Source organism: Oncorhynchus clarkii, chromosome 12, assembly GCF_045791955.1.
Source record: "Oncorhynchus clarkii lewisi isolate Uvic-CL-2024 chromosome 12, UVic_Ocla_1.0, whole genome shotgun sequence".
Classification (NCBI taxonomy): domain Eukaryota; kingdom Metazoa; phylum Chordata; class Actinopteri; order Salmoniformes; family Salmonidae; genus Oncorhynchus; species Oncorhynchus clarkii.
In genome coordinates, this window is record NC_092158.1 from 70268389 (window position 1) to 70292367 (window position 23979).

Below are 23979 nucleotides of genomic sequence, written 5' to 3' on the forward strand. Positions count from 1 at the left end.
GTACAACGATTCCCCACATGGTTGTTAGCTATTTGAATCATACCACCACATGGCCTTCTGCCTCATCAACACGTCCAGTCTCATGGTGTTGTCAGCCAACCCGTCTTTAGGTTATTCAAACATCTCTATCAGGTTTGGTTTCCCCCACTTCGTTATATTCATTTTGTATTTTTGTCATTTAGCTGACGCTCTTATCCAGAACAACTTACAGGAGAAACTAGGGTTAAGTGCCTTGCTCAAGGGCACGTTGATAGATTTCTCACCTGGTCGGCTCTGAGATTTGAACCAGCGACCTTTTGGTTACTGGCCCAAAGCTCTTAACCGCTGGGCTACCTGCCGCCCTTTCAAAGATTTTCTTGATTATTTTAGTTCTTCCTCGATAGACCTTCTCCAGCTGTTCCTGGGTCTTCCTGGTTTCCATTTTCCCCTGCAACCTCCAGGTTACAGATATGGAATATTTATTAAGTGTGCTTTGTGTTGTTGATGTAGAGAAATGAGCTTGCCGAGCCTTCTGAGAGTAAAGAACCCAACCAGAACTAACACCCCCACAAACACTCAGATCGCACAGTTTAACCAATAGTATTTAATGGGTTATGCAATTCTCTGCTAAGGCCCAATCTCCTCCCAACAGTACAATGAGTAAACCAGTCCCTTGCATTTTATTGGCAAAACATTCATTAAAACAGACCTAAATAAATATGTTTTTATGAAGGGAATTACTAAAACGAGAATAGGAAAAAAAAATTAAAAAATGAAAACCACCAATTGCTTTTTTTTCCTTAAAATTGGGAAAATGTAAGTAACAAGTCTTTAAAAAAAGGGACCATTCATTAGTTTTCCACGTCATATATCATGTAACAACTAGAACCAATATAAAAACTGCAGCGGAACAGTGCCACCATCTGGAAGTCTTAAGCTTTGGTCACAGGATTTAAAACAGACAGGGGGGGGTGGGTATGCCTCCATTCAAAAACTACCTGGACCCAGGAGAGTGGCTTAAATTAATGAACGCCATAGGTCTTGTTCAGGTACAGTCTAAAGGCAGGCTAGACTGGTACTGTCAGTCAGGGGAGGGGGTTGGATGACAACCAAAGCATTTATCAAAAGGAGAACCCAGAGCATCTGGGACGACTCCGAGGCATGGTGGGTGGGTGTGTGTGTGTGTATGAGATGGAAAACAGAGTCTTCCAACAGTCCCTTCCATTTATCAAAGCTAATGCAGCCCTGTTCCATTCTTTTAATCTTAAAATTGTTGAATTTTCCCATTTCTCCTCAGCTCAGTGCCATGTCCTCCTCCACACTGTGGGGGGACCCTAGGGCTTTGACCCCCAGAACAACACCACCCCTCAGGGGAGGGAGAGACAGGGAAGCTGGGTGGGTGGACATGGAGGGCTCCAGGTTTCAGTTGGAACACTGATTACCCCACCTCTCTCCCCTCCACCTCATCCATGATTCCTCAAGCTCCCCCTGCCTGCACCCCAGAGGTTTCTCTGGGGTGCTGAGCCCATGGTGGGACATAACAGGATGGGAAGTGATGAGGGGGCTGAATCAGGCAGCCACCCCCACCTCCACCTTCCACTCAGGTCAGTCAGTTCGTAGTGAGATAGATAGTGAAGGCTCAGTTTGAGGCGCTGCTGTTGGAGGAGCTGGAGGTGGAAGGTATAGCCGTGCCAGAGGCCCCGGACGTGGCCACAGACTTGCGGATGTGAGGCATGAGGAAGGGGTCACTGGCTAGCTGGTGCACATCGATACGGTCCTCCTTCCGGTAGACCAGACAGCGCCTTATAAAGGCCTGGAGAGAGATAAGGAGGGGACATTTAGAGACGTTGTGACAGGAGAATAATTTGTGCACAGAGCAGAAAAGGATGAATGTGTAAAGTAACCGACCAATGAAAGAGGGATGGAGAAACAACATCAGGTGAGGAAGAATTTAGGGAATGGACTAGCAAATGACAGAAAGTTGAGGGAAGGACAGACAGAAAAGTAGTACCTTAGCTTCTGGGGTGACCACTGGTTTGGGGGGAAACTGAACCTCTGTTGCCTTCAGTATGGTGTTCTCCTGCAGGATGTCCTGTTGAGACTGGTTATGGCCAAAGGGCTGGAGGGGAAGACAAAGAAAGAGAAAAAAGGCTAAAGTTAGCAACACAAAACATCCTCATCTCTTAAATGGAATATAAAGAGCATGAATACAATTCTGAGAGGAGTGAGTAGTGTGTGCGTGCTTGCATTACCTTGCGTCCGTACAGAGCCTGGTAGAAGATGACTCCCACTGACCACACGTCCACCTTGTTGGAGATTTTAGGAGGCTCTTTACCCACCACAAAGCATTCAGGGGGAAGGTACCTGCAGGGGAAGATCATTGCTTAGAGCAACACTCTTTCCACAATAACAATCATCCAAACAAGATAGTCATTCTATTGTTCTAGTTTGTGCGGCGCCTCACCAGTAGGTCCCTGCACCCTGCGAGGTCAGCTCCATCCCATCCACTGAGTTGTAGCTGTCGTCGTCCATGATCTTGGACAGGCCGAAGTCAGTGATCTTGATCTCCCCACAGGCTGTGCCATTCACCAGGAGGATGTTGCCTGAGGAAACGACAAGTCAGAGGTCAAGACAAAAGTTCACAATGTACATTTCATTTATACTCCGGTGGAATGTCTAAAGACAGACACAGACTTTTCGGTTTTCTTGTTGCAGACAGATAAGTGTGTTGTCATGGTTACCTGACTGCGACAGCAACGAGACAAGTTAAACAAATTATCCGGTAGAATGCCCTGCATTTATTACGTCACATACACAACAGTAAGCTATTTTCTTTAATTAACTCGACATTACCTTGAAAAATTATCTTGTTGGGAGTTTATTTTCCTGTAATAATTAATAAAAATGTACTAAAAAAGGAAGCCTAGTGGTTAGAGCGTTGGGCCAGTAACCGAAACGGATGGGTTTATTGGTGTTAAAATACACCAGTTATGCTATTTGGATCACCAGGCTGCTGTCAAGCATATCATAACAACAACGACAAGTTTAATGTCGGACGACAATAGAACGTTCATGATGTCACTGCGACAACAGTCTACAGACTGTCGATGTCGATAGACCAACTGTAAACCAGCCTTAAGAGTCAACTGAGTGAAAGGTATCTTTTATCTTGTCTCGTTTTAGTCTGCTGTCATCGTTTCAACTTGCTTTACATGTAGAGTACCAGTCAAAATGACACACCTACTCATTGCAGGGTTTCTTTATTTTACCATTTTCTACATTCTAGAATAATAGTGAAGACATCAAAACTATGAAATAACACATATTGAATCATGTAGTAACCTAAAAAAAAAAAAAGTTAAACAAATCCAAATATATTTTATATTTGAGATTCTTCAAAGTAGTCACCCTTCGCCTTGATGACAGCTTTGCACACTCTTGGCATTCTCTCAACCAGTTTCATGAGGTAGTCACATGGAATGCATTTCAATGAACAGGTGTGCCTTGTTAAAACTTAATTTGTGGAATTTCTTTCCATCTTAATGCGTTTGAGACAATCAGTTGTTTTGTGACAAGGTAGGGGTGGTATACAGAATATAGCCCCATTTGGTAAAAGACCAAGTCCATATTATGGCAAGAACAGCTCAAATAAGCAAAGAGAAACGACAGCATCTTGCAGCGATACGCCATCCCATCTGGTTCGTGCATAGTGGAACTATCATTTGTTTTTCAACAGGACAATGACCCAAAACACCTCCAGGCTGTGTAAGGGCTATTTGACCAAGGAGAGTGATGGAGTGCTGCATCAGATAACCTGGCCTCCACAATCACCGAACCTCAACGCAATTGAGATGGTTTGGGATGAGTTGGACCGCAGAGTGAAGGAAAAGCAGCCAACAAGTACTCAGCATATGTGGGAACTCCTTCAAGACCGTTGGAAAAGCATTCCAGCTGAAGCTGGTTGAGAGAATTCTAAGAGTGTGCAAAGCTGTCAACAAGGCAAAGGGTGGCTACTTCAAAGAATCTCAAATATATGTTGATTTGTTTAACTTTTTTGGTTAATTCATGATTCCATCCATATGTGTTATTTCATTGTTTTGATGTCGTCACTATTATTCTACAATGTAGAAAATAGTACAAAATAAAGAAAAACCCTGGAATGAATAGGTGTCGAAACTTTTGACTGGTTCTGTAAGTGATGGCATCAGTGTTGACCTGATACTAATATCGCAGTGTAACTGCTGCCATGCATGCTAGTGTCCGTGCGATCTGCTGTGTGTACCCACCAGGTTTGAGGTCGTAGTGGATGATGGGTGGGCGGATCTCGTTGAGGTACTTGAGGGCGTTGACCATCTGCATGATGATGGAGCGGCCCTCCTTCTCCGACATCAGCTTGTGCTGCTTCAGGTAGAAATCCAGGTCGTTCCCCTCACAGTACTCTAGAACCGTACAGAACCTGGAACACAACGAGAGAGAGAGAGGATGTGGTACTGTTTAACTCCAGAACCTAGAAAAACAAGAGTGGAATCGGCTGTGTGGTACTGTTTTAGTTTAGAAACCGTACAGAGCCTGTTCCACAACGAGAGACAAAGGAACCGACTGAGGTACTGTTTCAAAACAGTAGGATAGAGTTGAATGAAAGAAATAACACCGGAACTAGAAACCCCCCAAAATCTCACGTTCTATTCCAAAGATGTGTTGGATATGTTCTGTTGCTCTTTTGGGGGGGGGGGGACTTACGAGTCTGTGTCGAGTGAAAAGTAGTCGTAGAGTTTGACTATCCGTGGGTGGTCCAGCTCCTTATGGATTCTATACTCTCGACATGCGTGTCTGAAACAGAGACCACGATAAACTCCAATGTTAAAACCAAAGTGCTCACTCGGAGAAAAAAAAATATTTGTCTATGATAAGAAAAAGGGAACTCACTTGTGGTAGTTCTCTTTCTTCTCATCCCTCCAGTTCTTGTTCAACTGGTGGATTTTGACTGCGACGTATCTCTGCTCCGTTAGGTCAAAGGCCTTCAAAACGTGAGAGACGTGACATCAATTACAAATAAATGATTCTATCACCTCCATTATTCTTTATCATATCTGAGAAAAACCTGGCACCAACATGAAACCGTATGAAAACTTGGCACAGACTTAAAAAATGGATTCAGGTGAACATCAAAAGTTCATCATTATGAGAAAACCTTTCGACTATGTAGTCGCTATACTTAGTTCAATGGGTATACAACTATGCATTTGACCATGATGACAAAAGGTCAGTTCCACTGACTGTTAATGAATGGGCAGAGTGCTCTCACCTTGTAAACTTCACTGAAGCCACCTCGGCCTAGTAAGTAGAGCAGTAGGTACCGGTCGTTTAGCGTAGGGTGGTCTTTGAACCTGTTGCGGAAATCAGACATATTTCGATTATAAGTCTAACAGAGAGAACACAAATAAAAGAACACTGGTAGAGAGCACGTACGTGGAGTTATCCTCGTTGTGGATCCTCTTGAGCTCGCGGATGTGCAGGTTCCGTACTCGCTCCAACCTCTCCAGCTCAGCCTGGATCTCTGCCTCCTCCTGCAATACACAGCAAGCTTATTAGCAACTTTTACAGGAACCAACAGATAAACAGTACACAAACTACATACACAAAACATAGAAACATTGCATGTAAAAACAGCACACTACCTTCTTGAGATGGCCCAGTCTTAGTTTGAAAATCTCCTCTTGTTCGTGATACTCGGCCTGCGATAACCTGGACGAAGAAGAAACTCACCATCATAAACAGAACCAAACCTGTATGCATTTAAACAGAGAGTGGAAGAGGCGGGGTAACGTACGCTTCGCTCTCGGCTCCGTTGGCCTTGCTCTTGCGTTTGTTCTGCTCCAGGCTAAGGGGCGGGGTCTGGGCCATTGAGGGCGGTTTCCTCTTGGCCAGGGCCTTCCTCTGTCTCTCTATGTCCTCTCGCTGGGAGTTGATCCTCTCCTGTTGCCTAGAGACGAGACACAGACAGACACAGAGACAGACAGAGACAGACAGGAGATGGGGAGGGTCAGTGCTGATGTGAGAGAAAGATATTAAAAACAACAGAGGATAATAGAGAGGAGGAGCATGAAGGAGTTGCAGAGTGATGCAGAGTGAGAGAGGCTTTTGAGTGACCCTTACTTGATAAGGTTCTGAAAGGCATATCCGTCGGTCCACTGTTCTGTGAATGAGGCACCATGTCGGACGGTGGTGAAGTGACCCAGACGTAGACGGTCCTGCATGCTCTTGTCGCGACACGCCATCTTCTCCTGCTTCGACTGGGGGGAGAGAACACACACACACGCACATTATACTTGGGGAAAGCTAGTCCTTGGTCAAGAAAATAGACATGGGTTAAGTTATTCTAGACTCCCAAGCCTGTTGTAGGGACAGAGGGAGAACTCACTTTCTCAATCAGCAGCTTCTTGCTCATGGTCACACATTTGTTCAAGCGTTCTTTGTACCGCTCCAGCATCCTCTGCTGCTCATCCAACTGCCTTCGAAGGTCACAGTTCGCCTGAAACAGAACGGGTCAAAATCCCATTCATTAATAGTCCTTTTAATGAAACAAAGCTGTTTTAAAATGTCAGACGGTAGTTTCTGAGGAGGTCTGTTCCCATGTCTGGGACATAATGCTGTCTCATGACGAGGCCAACAACATGTTATTCCATTAGGAGACAGAATGGGAAAACAAGGACGCGTTGATGGCAGAGGTGTTCCCACCCGCAGTAAGTCATCTATCCTCCCCTCCTTCTTCTCCAGGTCAGAGTTCTTGTTGTTCTCCATAGCAGTTAGCTTCTCTACTGTCAGGTCAGACTGCAGGAGGAGGCGAGAAAGAGAGATGAAGTCAAACAGTCATTAGAGACGTGTCATATTATACAGGAGTTATTACAGACATCCCCAGTGCTCTGTGAATCTGTAGAAGGTGCAAGGTAACCGCTACCTGTGTGGCTTTGTGGTTCATGTAGAGGGAGACAGGCTTTAGGGAACAGGATGAGTGCTCTGTGTTGGCTGAACCCATAGAGGACGGGCTGCCCTGCTGCATCTGGGATACAAAGACATCCACACATACCACTAACATCATGTCATGGACCACAGTAACATTCTGCTTTGCATTCAGGTCAGTTTGAAGGGCATGATGGGTTCGTTAGGAACAGGGGGAGAAAAAAAAGATACGGTGAAAAGGGAGGAGGAAAAAGAACAGGGAAGTGAGGGAGCATGCTCACCGTGCCTGGGGGGTTGGAGAGGGAGTGATGTTGTGGGGAGGAGCGGACAACTGGAGGGAGACTCCTGGCAGGACTGGTACCAGGACCGCTACCACCCGCAAACTGACAGATTTAATGGAAAAGTCAGAAGAAGAGCGAAGGAATTGAAAGCTATGGACGCGTTTTGCCAGAAAGTGAGCACACTCACCTCAAAATAATCACTAATTTTCTGTCCTCTTGCTCCTCCTTTCCCTGGAGAAGAGAAAAAAAAAGGCAGAAAATCTGTGTGACGTTGATCTATTCTGACAACAAAATGGCTGCCGGCAAGGCACGACTGAGGTGAAAGAGAGATCACAGAGGAAGGGAGACAGACATCTCACCTTGGCTGCTGTCGTACAGCTCTGCTTTCCTCTTCCTCGTTCTCTGGTCGTTGGGCTTTTTCTCTGGGGTCTGGATAAAGAGTAGGAGAAACACATTATACTTTATGACAGCGGACAATGTCTAAAATATCATATAACAAGAGTGAAAAAATGTATGGCGTCACTGCTATGGGACACTGACCTCCAGCTCTTTGTCACTGAGAGAGCCCACGCTGCACAGGCTCTGATTGGATGACTCATTGTGGCCTGAACCCTGTTCAAAAAACAAACAAACAAACCCACACAATTACACGTCAGACAAAGAGTGGAAGGATATGCCAAGGGCAGGGAGGGACTAAACTTAATTCACAATTAAACCAGGGGTGTGGAAGGGAGGGATAATGCTTTCTGCTTTCATTTGACTGACTGCTTCTCCCCATGGCTACTCTCTGGTGAACAGATAAGGTGAGTGATTGTTTGGGAGAGAAAGAGAGAGCAGAAGAGAGTCGGAGAGGAATAGGCTTGAGCTAATATCATCACCATTCGTCTCCACACTGTGCACCTACCCTATTAATTCTAAATGTCTGTTCCCTAGGTGATGCCTGTCACTCAAATGACTCACTTTTGAATTCACCAGGCTCTGCCATATCAGAGAAATATACTTAGCCATTCTGGGCACATAATGCTGCTCCCTCTAACTAAATTGAACCTGAAATTGCTGAACATCAGACATAACTAATGCAGGTGGGAGTAGGTCTCTCAATCTTTTTCTCCCTCACACTCTCGCCTTTCATTATTTCATCCTCATTCTCTCCAGCCTTGTTCAAATAATTTTGAAATCCTACTACTCAGATAGGGTATTGGAGGGCTTTCAGTGTTTCCCATGTATTCACTTAGTAGTGGCGCAGCTAAATGAAATAATTTCTGTCCATCCTTAAAATGTATGTATAAAATTCTCTCAGCTCCATTGCAAAATTGATAGAATTGCAGGAAATTAGCTGGAAAACCGCACATTTCTCTCTGCCGACAATTCTGGACTGCTTAAAACGCTTAAAAGGCAGCTCAGGCTGACTGATAGGGAGCAGAGCTACAGGGCTGTTCAAGGTCGAGAGAGACAGGCTGCGCTGCCCTCATATCTTGGGGCTTTCAGACCTATAACACCAGGGCATGCTATATGTCTCATCTCTCTCTAGGCTAATACTTCCTTTCTCTCTTTCCCAGTCTTTCCACACACTGCAACTCTGTCAGACGGACCCTGGTCAGACGGGGCGGCCGTGGTGTGATGCTTTTAGCGGGAGCCGCCATTTTCTCTGCGACAGCACCGTGCTCTGGGTTCAGTTCTGCCTATGGCTGGCATAGAGCCCAGTCCTGGCTTTGATTCACTCTCTGGGCTCCGGTTCACTTTCCACAAAGGCAGCTCTCTAAGATGGAGTTTACCTCAGCACCACCAGACAGGACCTCTAATCAAAAGCCAGAGAGCTACTGCCATAACATCTGGTCAGGGTTTCTACGCGTATGAGGGTGACCGGCATTCATGCCCTTCCCTGCCCCACTCCCCCCCCCCCCCCCCCCCCTGCCCGTTCCCTTCTTGGCAGCCCTCCGCACTTGCATATGCAGCCGCCACATCATGAGCCAGTAGGAGAGGATAGCATATCACACCAGCCAACAAACACAGACACACAGCTCTACATTCTCAAGAGAGCGAGAGAGAGGCGGAGGGGGCCAGCCAGTCCCTGGCCAAGCTCAACCAGAAATAGAGAATCAAACAAAGAAAAGGAGAAACAAAGAGAAGGGGTGAGAGAGAGACAAAGATAGATAGTCATGGCCCTAAAGTAAATGTGCAACACTGAGATCCCGTTGTCAGTCCTACATTAGTAGAAAGGGTGGAGCGGCAAAGGAGCAGGACCCTATACAGGCCTATCTCATCTCCAATGATATAGTGTAGTAGCACAGACCTTAGCCACGCCGACCCCGGTGAAGCGAGCCTCCAGCAGCTCCTGGCGTCGCGGGTCCAGGCTGTGCAGTTCTTCCATCATGGCTGCAGGGACAATGAGCAAGAAACACACAATTTGATATCAGATCTGTTTACTTTCCATAGCACAGACGAACATCATACAGAGTAAGAATACAAGGAGTTGGAAATCCTCTGACAACAGCTTGAGGATTTAGTGACACAACCAGTTCAGGGTTGCCTATAGGTGAATGTGTTGACGCATGCAACTATACATTCACAGATAATGACTCATGGATAACCTTAGACACACCTGTTTTTTGTTAAAAAAAATCTAAAGTCACCACCACTGATTCCAACACAGAACTTGATCAACAACAACAAATCAAGCAAAGACTAAACAAGCAAGAGCTGTGCATAGTCTAGTGCTGGCTGACATGGGACATTTCAGCAAATATGGTTTGAAAACTGTGATTACAGTATTGTGATAAGATTAGTGAATCTGATTGAGTCAGTTTGCCACATAGCTAACTAGCTAGGCAATGAAGCAGACCGTTTTGGCAAGAAGGGTCAGGCCAGCGACCAACCAACTTGTTAATAGTATATCAAATCAACTAGCTAGCTGATCAAAGAGTACAGGCAGCTTGCCATCATCCACTTGCAGGGGACAAACTACTAACAATGAGAGTAACATGATAGACATCGTCATGACTCGTGATCATTAGTTGACATGTGTCAATATTTCAGCCCCCCCAAGCTAAATGCTTGTTAACTAGCTAGTTAACTACAGTAGCTAGCTAACGTCCGACGTTAGCCACCTGGTGCAGCTAACTAGTAACTAGCAAGTTGGTCACTTCGTTGGCAAATATGTCTGATAGGTAACTAAAAAACGAAATGTTATGTTTCCAAAATATACCTACTTGTAAAATGGTACATTTAAGGGGGGGGGGGGGGGGGGGGATACATAACTAGTTAGCTAACTAACGTTACTAGGTTAAGGGTGATGGATAGCGACATGTCAAATGTCCGATTAACATGTAACGTTAGCTAGTTAGCTAACGTTAGCTACATGAAAACTGCTGTTTTTCAGGAACATTATGACCCAACCCGAAGTTATGTTAGAAATAAAACATGAATACAGCTCGACCAAGGTTACCTGTTGTAATGATATTTTCCACGGGTCCAATCTTTTTTTGTCCACGATTCTTGTCTCCCTACCTCGACACTGCCAAACGAGGCCTCATCCAAATCCCCGTTCTTCGGTGTTGATTTGTTACCCGTTAGGAGACGAGCGTCTGCTTGGCCCCCCAATAACGACGGATAGTTCCCTTCTCGGCCTAGAAGTCCTGGGGTATCCCGAACCCGCCTTTCCGCACTCCCTACACGGGTATCCCCAGGTTCACATTCCTTTCATCAAGGGCCGTACCATGCCTCTTTCGGGGTCTTTATCCCGAACAATGACCATCACTTGTCCTTTTCATCGCGAATATGATCCAACAATGTGGCCTTTATTGTGTTTTAATTTTGTCCTCCAATATATGTTCGGTCTAATTCTGTACTCAATCAGAACTAAGTTGGTGTTCGGCTTCACCTTCCTCGCCCTAGCAAACAATCTGTTACGGAAGTTGTGTTGTTCCGATCATTTCAGTTGAATCTGGATCGGTTCGGTTTCTCATTTTTGGGGGGAATGTAAACAATAATTGGTAAATCTCCCTTTATTCTCGTGAGATTGTTCAAATTTGTCTTTCCACCTTCACCCCAACCACGCCTGCCCCCAAAACCGACTATAGACCAATTGAAGTCGATTTACAAACTAGCTACATGCAATCTAAAACTGCCCATAAGGTTTCAGGGAGACAGAAATGCAATCATCTTTTGATATGTGAAGTGAAGGCAATTATCAGAAAGGAATCATGTCACAATGATGGGTTTACACAAGGTTTTTTAATCATTTTGAAGTGGTGAATGTAAAAAAAAAAGTTTACAGCGCAATTTATCTAAAATAATGGATTATGGCAAACAGTCTGTTGAACGTAAACATTAGAATATTGGGTTTCCAGACATTTGTTCAGGTTTCATTAGCTCATCAGCCTTCTCTATATTCAGTTTCTGAGTCATGTCCACCAGTCAGAGTTTCATTATCAAAAAGCACCTGGGGGAAACCAGAGCTGTGAAGACAAATGGCTGAGGGAACCCAATAGAAAAACATGTCTAATGCTTTGCACACACACATCACCCCTCAATCCATCTCCATAGTGTCCATCATCACAATGGTCTCATGGAGGTATCCCAATTCTATCCCTCCCTCCCAGGGGCTGCAGTCCCACATCTACCTCAGACACTAGTTCAATGATAAGCCACAGTGTTCTCTCTGCTGTTCCTGGCTCACTCCTGTGTCTCTGGTGGTTGAGTATGAGGCTTGCGGTACTTGCATTGGATCCAGACACGGTACATGGTCAGCTGCTTGCCTCTGTTCACCTGCAGCCGCCGGTCCACCATGTTCTGGACCTTCTCCAGACCCGCTTCACTGAAGTAGTCATGTAGCTCATCTGGAGAGAGATGTCACGGAGATATAATACACAAAAAAAAACAGAAAGTGTCTAGTGTCTGAGGTAGATGTGGGACTGCAGCCCCTGGGAGGGAGGGATAGAATTGGGATACCTCCATGAGACCATTGTGATGATGGACACCATGGAGATGAATTGAGGGGTGTGTGCAAAGCATTAGACATGTTTTGCTATTGGGCTCCCTCAGCCATTCGTCTGCACAGCGCTAGGTTCCCCCAGGTGCTTAGATAAATAAAAGGTTCAATAAGAAATACATTTTTAAAAACTGACTTGCAAATTACCACTGTTAAAAAGCAGTACATACTAGCCTTTTGATTTGATTCATTACCTTGTGTGAAGAAATAGACTCGTGTTCCATCACCCCGGACATAAAAGTTATCTGACAAACACCTTCCTGAAAAAGGAACACATTCAACAGATTTTCCCCAAAACATGTACATATTGCTAATCACAATTTATAAGCATTTTGCTACAACTGCAATAACATCTGCTAAATATGTGTATGTGACCAATACAATTTGATTTGATCCCACACAGTCCCACGCATGAGTGCCTATGGTAACTAACCTTTCTTGAAGCGTAGCTGTGCCATGTCATAGCGCCCATAGTCCCTGAGCAGCAGCACTCCTCCAGGCTTCAGCAGCCGAGCCAGTCTGCTGATGGAGGCTTGCATCCTGACAGAGAAAAAGAAAGACATGGGAATTTGATGGCACTTAATTTGCCCTATCACACACATGCAGTCACACATACACGCACCCACACTTGATTGTTGCCACACTCAAACACGTCACACAGGGGCGGCTTACTTGTCAGGATGCAGGGCTGAGAGCACGAAGATGAGCACTATAACACCCATGCTGGCGTCTGGGACAGGGTAAATAGCTCCCTCATCACCCAGGTCATGAACAAAGGCATAGCAGCGCCCGGGGTCATACTCTGAATTAGCCTGGTAGTGAAAGGGACAAGATGAATAAATCTATTTATCAGCCAACTAATGACATCATCTATCAAGCATTTCTCCTTCTCACCTTGACCAGCTCTACAGCGGTGCTGGAGAAATCACAGCAGTAGACAAACAGCCCAGGGTCACTGTCACACACAAAGAAGACAGAGTCACGCAACATGGAGGTGCGAACAGGGTTGCATCTAATACATATTGAGATCTGAATAGCAGATATACAGCATGTGCATACGAAGAGGGTAGTAGCTACTATACAAAGTCAAACTGATCAGGCTGCATACTGCATAATGGGACTGATCAATACACATGGTCCCAACCACCACTCACTTGTTTGTCTTCAGAATGGGAAAGACGGTGTTGCCAACACCACAGCCAACCTATTGAATCAAAAAAGGGCATAGGTTAGCCTACAATATGCCTGAGGGCTACATGTACTTAGCTGGTCCCATATCTGTTTGTGCTCTTGCCAACTCTATTGCTCATTCTTACGACAAACATGTTTGACATTACAATGAGTGACAAGGAGTTGGCATAACACAAACAGACTGGCACTCAAGCTAACATATACTGCAGTCATACTATGATTCAATATTCCTCACCTCCAGTATGCGATACATGGCACTGGATCCAGGGAAGTCACCATCTACAGTGGCCAGAGGGGCGACTTCACTGGTTTGGCCCTGACTCTGTTCGAGACCATGTGGTTCACTGTCCTCAGCTCTATGGTCCCCAATACAGGAGTCCTGGTTGAGACGACACTGTGGGGCCAGCTCAGGGAACTCTGTGAAGAGCCAGTGGCGGTCTTTGAAGAAGCGATTCTCATGGATGGTGTAGAATTCATTCCAGTACTCGTTCGCCCTGCAGTCAAAATCCTCTGTTGAAATGAGTGGAAAAGATGCAAATTGACTACCACATATACTATATCTTGTTCTGGTACTTACACTACATGACCAAAAGTATGTGGACACCTGCTCGGCAAACATCTCATTCCAAAATCACGGGCATTAACATGGAGTTGGTCCCCCCCTTTGCTGCTATAACAACCTCCACTCTTCTGGGAAGGCTGTCCACTAGATGTTGGAACATTGCTGCGGGGACTTGCTTCCATTCAGCCACAAGAGCATTAGTGAGGTCGGGCACTGATGTTGGGCGATTAGGCCTGGCTTGCAGTCAGCGTTCCAATTCATCCTACAGGTGATCGATAGGGTTGAGGTCAGAGCCCTGTGCAGGCTAGTCAAGGTCTTCCACACCGATTCTGACAAACCATTTCTGTATAGACCTCACTTTGTGCACAGGGGCATTGTCATGCTGAAACAGGAAAGGGCCTTCCCCAAACTGTTGCATCAAAGTTGGAAGCACAGAATCGTCTGGAATGTAATTGTATGCTGTAGCGTTCAGATTTCCATTCAATAGAATTAAGGGGCCTAGCCTGAACCATGAGAAACAGCCCCAGACCAATATTCATCCTCCACCAAACTTCACAGTTGGCACTATGCTTTCAGGCAGGTAGCATTTTCCTGGCATCCGCCAAACCCCGAGTAGTCCTTCGGACTGCCACAACAACTTTCCCAAGCCTCCCCCATTTCTCCTTCATGCAAATCCAGATAGCTGATGTTCTGAAAGAGATGCAAAATCTGGACCCCTACAAATCAGCTGGGCTAGACAATCTGGAACTCTATTTCTAAAATTATCCGCGCAATTGTTGCAACCCCTATCACTAGCCTGTTAAACCTCTCTTTCGTATCGTCTGAGATCCCCAAAGATTGGAAAGCTGCCGCGGTCAACCCCATCTTCAAAGGAGGAGACACTCTAGACCCAAACTGTTACAGACCTACAGTGGGGAGAACAAGTATTTGATACACTGCTGATTTTGCAGGTTTTCCTACTTACAAAGCATGTAGAGGTCTGTAATTTTTATCATGGGTACACTTCAACTGTGTGAGACAGAATCCTAAACAAAAATCCAGAAAATCACATTGTATGATTTTTAAGTAATTAATTAGCATTTTATTGCATGACATAAATATTTGATACATCAGAAAAGCAGAAATTAATATTTGGTACAGAAACATTTGTTTGCAATTACAGAGATCATACATTTCCTGTAGTTCTTGACCAGGTTTGCACACACTGCAGCAGGGATTTTGGCCCACTCCTCCATACAGACCTTCTCCAGATCCTTCAGGTTTCGGGGCTGTCGCTTGGCAATACGGACTTTCAGCTCCCTCCAAAGATTTTCTATTGGGTTCAGGTCTGGAGACAGGCTAGGCCACTCCAGGACCTTGAGATGCTTCTTATGGAGCCACTCCTTAGTTGCCCTGGCTGTGTGTTTCGGGTCGTTGTCATGCTGGAAGACCCAGCCACGACCCATCTTCAATGCTCTTACTGAGGGAAGGAGGTTGTTGGCCAAGATCTTGCGATACATGGCCACATCCATCCTCCCCTCAATACGGTGCAGTCGTCCTGTTCCCTTTGCAGAAAAGCATCCCCAAAGAATGATGTTTCCACCTCCATGCTTCACGGTTGGGATGGTGTTCTTGGGGTTGTACTCACCCTTCTTCTTCCTCCAAACACGGCGAGTGGAGTTTAGACCAAAAAGCTCTATTTTTGTCTCATCAGACCACATGACCTTCTCCCATTCATCCTCTGGATCATCCAGATGGTCATTGGCAAACTTCAGACGGGCCTGGACATGCGCTGGCTTGAGCAGGGGGACCTTGCGTGCGCTGCAGGATTTTAATCCATGACGGCGTAGTGTGTTACTAATGGTTTTCTTTGAGACTGTGGTCCCAGCTCTCTTCAGGTCATTGACCAGGTCCTGCCGTGTAGTTCTGGGCTGATCCCTCACCTTCCTCATGATCATTGATGCCCCACGTGGTGAGATCTTGCATGGAGCCCCAGACCGAGGGTGATTGACCGTCATCTTGAACTTCTTCCATTTTCTAATAATTGCGCCAACAGTTGTTGCCTTCTCACCAAGCTGCTTGCCTATTGTCCTGTAGTCCTTCCCAGCCCTGTGTAGGTCTACAATTTAGCCCTGATGTCCTTACACAGCTCTCTGGTCTTGGCCATTGTGGAGAGGTTGGAGTCTGTTTGATTTTGATTTGGATCTCTTTTAGTCCCCATTTGGACTAATCTTCCAAGAGTCCTTAAACATTCAAATACAATTTATAATACAAACACACTTTCACATATAACACATTATTACAATCATACATAATACTAGCATAATGACCTAATAAATACTCAATCTAAAAAAATATTGATTCTTCATCTACTATAATCCCACAACATTTCTATATACTATATTTAAATTGTTTTAAAATAATGTTTAAATTTATATTTTGAAAGGTTTCTAGTTTGCTCAGTTAATTTATTCAATTTCTGTATTGCTCTAAATCGAAATGTTCTTTTGCCTATTTCTCTTTTCTGTCTGGATAACGCATAGATGGTGGACAATCTATTCCTAGTATTTACGGAATGTCTGTCTCTTACCAACTGAATACCGTTGTGAATAGAAATTAACCATTGATATAGGTGGACTGTTTCTTGTCAGTTAGATATGACTGTACCAAATTCAATGCTACCTCCTTAAAACCATAATGCATTAATTTGGTCAAAATTATTTCATGATCCACGAAATCAAATGCTGCACTGAAATCTAAAAATAGTACACCTACACATTTGCCATTATCTATAGCATTGAGCCACTGGTCAGTCATGTCAACCAATGCAGTGGAATGGTTTTTGCAATAAGCATACTGATTGGCTGTAATCAGATCATTCTTTTCCATGTACTCCCACATTTGACTACTCACAATACCCTCCAATATCTTACTGAGTGTAGGGAGTAGACTAATTGGTCGACTATTAGCAGGAGTAATGGGTTCTTTGCTGGCTTTCGGAATAGGACACAGTTTCGCATGCTTCCATACATTTGCAAACAACCCCTTTTTCCAGTGACCAATTAAATATGTATCTCAGTGGAACTGCATTCTGGGGAGCAGCACAGCGAAGCAAAAAAATTGTCCATAAGACCATAACCTGTAGATTTACCATCAGGTAATGACTTCAATAGGTTTAACACCTCCTCCACTGACACCGTTTGTAGACTAAAAGAGCAGATCTTATTGCTCATAATATGATCATCAATCCATTGGACAATAGCTTGTTTGGAAGAATGTATGTCTACATTGTTGCTCAGTAATTACATTTTCTGTGTAAAAAAATCTGCAAAATGATTGGCAATATCAACTGGTTTTGTTATCATTCTCCCGTCAACCTCCACACTAGATGGGCATGATGAGATAGATGTACCAAGTAAGCCCTCAACTGTGTTCCATACCTTTTTAGAATCATTTTTACAATAAATAAAAGCATTCTTGTAAAATATTTTTTTTCCCTTCGATTCAATTTAACTGCATAATTACGTAATGTTCTATAATTCTGTTCATCAATTTCTAATTTTGACTTGGCTGCTAAAGACTTTTGCCATATTTCTTTGAGAAAAAGCCTCACCCAGTTCATCATCAATCCATGGAGATGGACGAGCACCAGCTGTACTCTTTCTTATAGGGGCATGATGGTCCATTACCTCCATGAGCAAATCAATAAAACATTCTGTAGCGTGATTTAAATCATCCTCTAGATAAATCAGCTCCCAGGGTACAGCAGCCAAATCATTTAGAAATAACTCATGATTAAATGTTTTAAAATTTATTTTGACCACAATCCTAGGGGGTTTCTTTGGAACCTTGGTGTTCATGGTTATGGTCACAGTATTATGGTCTGTCCAGCCCACTGGCATTGATCTGGCTTTTAAGCATTGCAATGGTATATTACAGAAAATCAGGTCAATGCACGTGTCTGAACGATGACCCAACATAATTGAAGATCTAGTAGTATCATTAACCATTTGTTTCAAACCACAGTTCTTAGCATATCTCATCAATTTTGTTCTATTCTAATTATTGTGATCCTTCCAATTTATATTAAAATCACCCAAGATAAATACATCTCTGTTGCTATCTGTGGCCTGGTCAAATCCAGTACATAAGTCATCCAGATAGACCTCCTAGCTCTACGGTGTCCTATACACACATTCTACCAATATGGGTGCCTGGTGAGGCAGATGTACTTGAGCCCATTGTGCCTCTATTTGACCTACATTAAGGTCATCCCTCCTCTTAAAAGGTATATGATTCTGAATATACAGTGCAACACCCCCACCATTCCTATTCCTGTCCCTACTCAGTAGACTATATCCTTGAATGTTAATTTGCCCATTATTTCCAGATGCATCTAAATGCATTTCGGTCAAAGCCAAAATATGAATATTATTTAGGTTGACCAAGTTAAAAACCTCATGTATTTTGTTAGGAAGGCTACATACATTAACCAGAGCTATACGCAGCCCTTTCCTTATCAAGTGGAGATCAATATAGCATGTATTCGTTATAGTTGAAGTTGTCATGATACACTACAACACACAAACTCAGTTTTAAACATTACATTAAAATAACCAGGGAGTTACTCTAGAGTCCTGATACAATTGCCCATTGATATAAAGTTTATCCATCACCATGGAGACTCGTTGATTCAGGCAACGCTTTTCCTTCATGATGGGATATAGTTTTTTTCTCCTTTCATTGATCTCGGTGGGGAAGTGATCATTCATTCCAAAATCAGTGTTTCTGAGTTCTCTCCCCATGTTCTTCGTCATTTCCTTTTGGTTAAATTTATCAAAACATTCAATTATAGCCCGTGGCCTATTTCCAGAGGCCTTACCTATTCTATGGACTCTGGAGAAAGTGACATTACGCACAACATCAGTGGGCGGTTTCAGTTGAGTTGACATAAAGTCTCGGACTGTGTCCTCACAGCCTCTGCTGTTGTCATTCTCCGGTATCCCTGAGAATATTAGATTTTTCCGCATTGATCGACACTGTACATCAAGCAATGTTTCTTTAAGTTGTCCGGACCTCTGACAGTCTCTATGGGGGTGCCACAGGGTTCAATTCTCCGGCGGACTCTCTTTTCTGTATACATCAATGATGCTGCTCTTGCTGCTGGTGATTCTCTGATCCACCTCTACGCAGACGACACCATTCTGTATACTTCTGGCCCCTCCTTGGACACTGTGTTAACTAACCTCCAGACGAGCTTCAATGCCATACAACTCTCCTTCCGTGGACTCCAACTGCTATTAAACGCAAGTAAAACAAAATGCATGCTTTTCAATCGATCGCTGCCCGCACCTGCTCGCCCGTCCAGCATCACTACTCTGGACGGCTCTGACTTAGAATACGTGGGCAACTACAAATACCTGGGTGTCTGGTTAGACTGTAAACTCTCCTTCCAGACTCACATTAAGCATCTCCAATCCAAAATTAAAATCTAGAATCAGCTTCCTATTTTGCAACAAAGCATCCTTCACTCATGCTGCCAAACATACCCTCGAAAAACTGACTATCCTACCGATCCTTGACTTCGGCGTTGTCATTTACAAAATAGCCTCCAACACTCTACTCAGCAAATTGAATGCAGTCTATCACACTGCCATCCGTTTTGTCACCGAAGCCCCATATACTACCCACCACTGCGACCTGTATGCTCTCGTTGGCTGGCCCTTACTTCGTATTCGACGCCAAACCAACTGGCTCCAGGTCATCTATAAGTCTTTGCTAGGTAAAGCCCCGCCTTATCTCAGCTCACTGGTCACCATAGCAGCACCCACCAGTAGCACAGGTACAGTGGGGCAAAAAAGTATTTAGTCAGCCACCAATTGTCCCACTTAAAAAGATGAGAGAGGCCTGTAATTTTCATCATAGGTACACTTCAACTATGACAGACAAAATGAGAGAGAAAAATCCAGAAAATCACATTGTAGGATTTTTGATGAATTTATTTGCAAATTATGGTGGAAAATAAGTATTTGGTCACCTACAAACAAGCAAGATTTCTGGCTCTCACAGACCTGTAACTTCTTCTTTAAGAGGCTCCTCTGTCCTCCACTCGTTACCTGTATTAATGGCACCTGTTTGAACTTGTTATCAATATAAAAGACACCTGTCCACAACCTCAAACAGTCACACTCCAAACTCCACTATGGCCAAGACCAAAGAGCTGTCAAAGGACACTTTGTAGACCTGCACCAGGCTGGGAAGACTGAATCTGCAATAGATAAGCAGCTTGGTTTGAAGAATCAACTGTGGGAGCAATTATTAGGAAATGGAAGACATACAAGACCACTGATAATCTCCCTCGATCTGGGGCTCCACGCAAGATCTCACCCTGTGGGGTCAAAATGATCACAAATCCCAGAACCACACGGGGGGACCTGGTGAATGACCTGCAGAGAGCTGGGACCAAAGTAACAAAGCCTACCATCAGTAACACACTACGCCGCCAGGGACTCAAATCCTGCAGTGCCAGACGTGTTCCCCTGCTTAAGCCAGTACATTTCCAGGCCCGTCTGAAGTTTGCTAGAGAGCATTTGGATGATCCAGAAGAAGATTGGGAGAATATCATATGGTCAGATGAAACCAAAATATAACTTTTTGGTAAAAACTCAACTCGTCGTGTTTGGAGGACAAAGAATGCTGAGTTGCATCCAAAGAACACCATACCTACTGTGAAGCATGGGGGTGGAAACATCATGCTTTGGGACTGTTTTTCTGCAAAGGGACCAGGACGACTGATCCGTGTAAAGGAAAGAATGAATGGGGCCATGTATCATGAGATTTTGAGTGAAAACCTCCTTCCATCAGCAAGGGCATTGAAGATGAAACATGGCTGGGTCTTTCAGCATGACAATGATCCCAAACACACCGCCCGGGCAACGAAGGAGTGGCTTCGTAAGAAGCATTTCAAGGTCCTGGAGTGGCCTAGCCAGTCTCCAGATCTCAACCCCATAGAAAATCTTTGGGGGGGAGTTGAAAGTCCGTGTTGCCCAGCAACAGCCCCAAAACATCACTGCTCTAGAGGAGATCTGCATGGAGGAAGGGGCCAAAATACCAGCAACAGTGTGTGAAAACCTTGTGAAGACTTACAGAAAACGTTTGACCTCTGTCATTGCCAACAAAGGGTATGTAACAAAGTATTGAGATAAACTTTTGTTATTGACCAAATCTTATTTTCCACCATAATTTATAAATTACAGGCCTCTCTCATCTTTTTAAGTGGGAGAACTTGCACAATTGGTGGCTGACTAAATACTTTTTTGCCCCACTGTATATTCCAGCAGGTATATTTCACTGGTCACCCCCAAAGCCAATTCCTACTTTGGCCACCTTTCCTTCCAGTTCTCTGCTGCCAATGACTGGAACGAAATGCAAAAATCACTGAAGCTGGAGACTCATATCTCCCTCACTAACTTTAAGCATCAGATGTCAGAGCAGCTTACAGATAATTGCACCTGTACATATTCCATCTGTAAATAGCCCATCCAACTACCTCATCCCCATATTGTTATATATCACGAAATTGGGGAGAAAAAATAAATAATCATAAGGGTACATTTTTAGTGATAGCATATTTCAAGGCTTTCTTTGGTGCATTTTAATTATGTTACTAATATTGCAGGAGGTGCAGAAGAGGTGGATTTGGCGCATGCGCACTTGCTCAAAAACAATATTTAGATTCTTTCCAGAAAAGGCATTGGCCATGTTCAAGAGGATTAAAACTGCAATGTATCATGGGTAAATTGTGACTGACTGACTGATCTTCAAATAATAATGAGTTGTTACTTGTGATGCAAAGTGATTTGTGGATCAGTCAGTTGGGACATTATATACAGATCTCAGATAGCAGTAATGAGGTAGATTTTTTCGGTTGCTTGTAACTTTTTATTTAGACCTATTTTGGAAGTACATACTGTCTGGGACGGCAGCAATTTTGATAGTTGCTCAGTGAAACTCCTTTCCTTGGTAAGTACCAAATTAATTTTGATATTATTAAGCTTGAAAAGCTGGTGAATGGCAAGTTGAATGGATGCTTCTGGGCTTAAAGGAGGATGTCTCCTGTAAGCCCAGACTCTGGTTCAGAACCAACCTTGCTTATCTTGAGGGAGGGGCTGACTGTTTTCCTGGACCTTCTTCTTGGCAGCTGCCTCTTGCTCCTCTGTCCACTCCACATTGTCCCTGAAAGTGAATGGGACACCAACACCACTAGAAACCAAGAGGAAGACATGATACCCAGGCCTCGTTCTGTTATGTTCTGTCCATATGTAAGCCCAATAATAGACTAATGGAGCCTAAAGTTACTCTTTATAGTACAAGGACCTTACATGTCCTGTTGAAAAGCAAATTTACACACAGGTGATCGAAGACGCAGATGGCTAATAAACAGTTTTCCGTAAACAAGCGCTGTAACATGGAAATATGGCCGTGTGGAAACCCTAACTCTATATACAAAGGTGTGTATCAATTTAACCTTTTTTATGATTTCTCCCTGAGATCAAAGATAATGTTTTTATGCTTCCAAAGCCGTACCGCAAGCGATGCATGTTAATGTTCAGACCAAGCCTTAGGGCTCTAAACAAAACACCCATGTACAGAAGACACCTTCATCCAATGACTCTTGTGTAATGTAATGGAACTGAGAATCATGATCAAGGGCTATCCATGTGTGTGTACTACCACAAGTAGTATGCATGCTAAAATACGAACCATGCGTTATGTTGAAAAACTTGACGTGGGTCTGTCAGGAAACGGGTTCCAAACTGAGGTCTTTTCAGTTCTCCAGATGTGGATTCTGGTAATATTTGTCCCGTTTCAGTGATGTTTTGCTCCACTATCCCTCCCAGAGTAACGGGCGCTGCCATGTTGAATTGACGCACCGGAAGAAATGTCCAGAGAAGTTGAAACAAAGACTACATTGTCAACGAGATATCCCACTACAGTCAGTAAATCAGCGTTGCCTGTGAGTACTCGTTTACACCAGTTGAGCGCGCCATAGCCCTACATTTGGCATTATGATCGAGAACGTAGCTGCTGATGAGATCCCCGTTTGGGGATGAATTGCGGTAGGATGAAAGAAGATGGCGGGCAAGGATAAAAAGGGGATTAGGTTTTGAGGGAATATGGAATTCAGGACTGCACAGCACTTTTGGAAGATCTAGAGAAGGAAAGTGAACGTGAAGAGAGTGAGAGTGAATTAATTGTGGTGGCAAGTGCAGTGATAACCACTGAGAAGAAGCTGAGTGTACATGGCAGTGGTGTGGTGAGGGAGGTTGGCGCCAAGTGCGAAAAGAGGGATATGTCCCCTAGTAGCTCAGAGATGGAACCTGACGAGTTTATGGATGTAGTACCTGCGGTGAGGACCGCCTAGCGTCCCGAGGATGAAAAGGATGATTCTGGCCCAGTGGGACTGAGATTTGCAGAGTGAATGATCCTTGCATTTTGGCTAATCCATATGTGGTGTCAGATTGGATGGAGAAGAGGTTGGGGACTGTTGAAAGTAACTCTGAGTGGAATGGTGATGATTTATTGTGTTTCTTCAGTCCAGAGGGAGTTAGGGACAATAAATGTGACCTGCTTTGCTCCCTGGAGCAGGGTGGAGTTGAAAGGAGTGTTAACAGGGATGGCAGTGTGTTGAGGAGGATCAGTTGTAATGGGAGATTTGCGGTGTCTGTGACACCCGCCGTTTGGTGCGACGGAGACCCGGTGGAGAACGTGGGAAAATGGAGAAGACAATGTCTGTCCTGCTGAGTTTTGATGTAGAGTCTTTGCCCGACAAGGTCAAGTTAGGAAGTGTAAGGTATCCCGTGAGAGATTTTGTTCCAAAAATACCACAGTGTTTTAGTTGTTGCAGCAGTGTGTAGGAGGGGAGATTCCTAGAAGTGAGAAGTGTGCAGGAGGGCATGAGACGAAGGAATGTGGTGTTGCAGGTGGTGTTGAGTGGTAGTGTTCTGTTGCTCAGTAGATTAGACAGAGTTAAATAG

The 23979-nt window shown here is 44.2% G+C and overlaps 2 protein-coding genes across 2 annotated transcripts; both read right to left on the minus strand.

Moving 5' to 3' along the window:
• Positions 1-372: 372 nt before the first annotated feature.
• On the minus strand, positions 373-11383 carry LOC139421150 (serine/threonine-protein kinase tousled-like 2). Its single transcript, XM_071171755.1, has 21 exons — positions 10666-11383; positions 9514-9596; positions 7761-7832; positions 7580-7649; positions 7408-7451; positions 7221-7322; positions 6938-7039; positions 6718-6810; positions 6401-6511; positions 6136-6272; positions 5810-5962; positions 5658-5724; positions 5449-5546; positions 5285-5366; positions 4906-4997; positions 4720-4809; positions 4266-4435; positions 2444-2582; positions 2232-2343; positions 1991-2098; positions 373-1792 (listed from the first exon to the last, which is right to left on the minus strand). Exons 2-21 carry the CDS (start codon positions 9592-9594, stop codon positions 1619-1621), a joined length of 2097 nt encoding a protein of 698 aa, XP_071027856.1. The 5' UTR covers positions 9595-9596; positions 10666-11383; the 3' UTR covers positions 373-1618.
• A 51-nt stretch (positions 11384-11434) lies between these two features.
• LOC139422197 (tRNA N(3)-cytidine methyltransferase METTL2-like) lies at positions 11435-22881 on the minus strand. The gene is made up of 9 exons (XM_071173364.1): positions 22706-22881; positions 22089-22177; positions 13637-13911; positions 13365-13414; positions 13105-13165; positions 12883-13022; positions 12644-12750; positions 12405-12470; positions 11435-12058 (listed from the first exon to the last, which is right to left on the minus strand). Exons 1-9 carry the CDS (start codon positions 22858-22860, stop codon positions 11895-11897), a joined length of 1107 nt encoding a protein of 368 aa, XP_071029465.1. The 5' UTR covers positions 22861-22881; the 3' UTR covers positions 11435-11894.
• Between the last annotated feature and the right edge of the window lie 1098 nt (positions 22882-23979).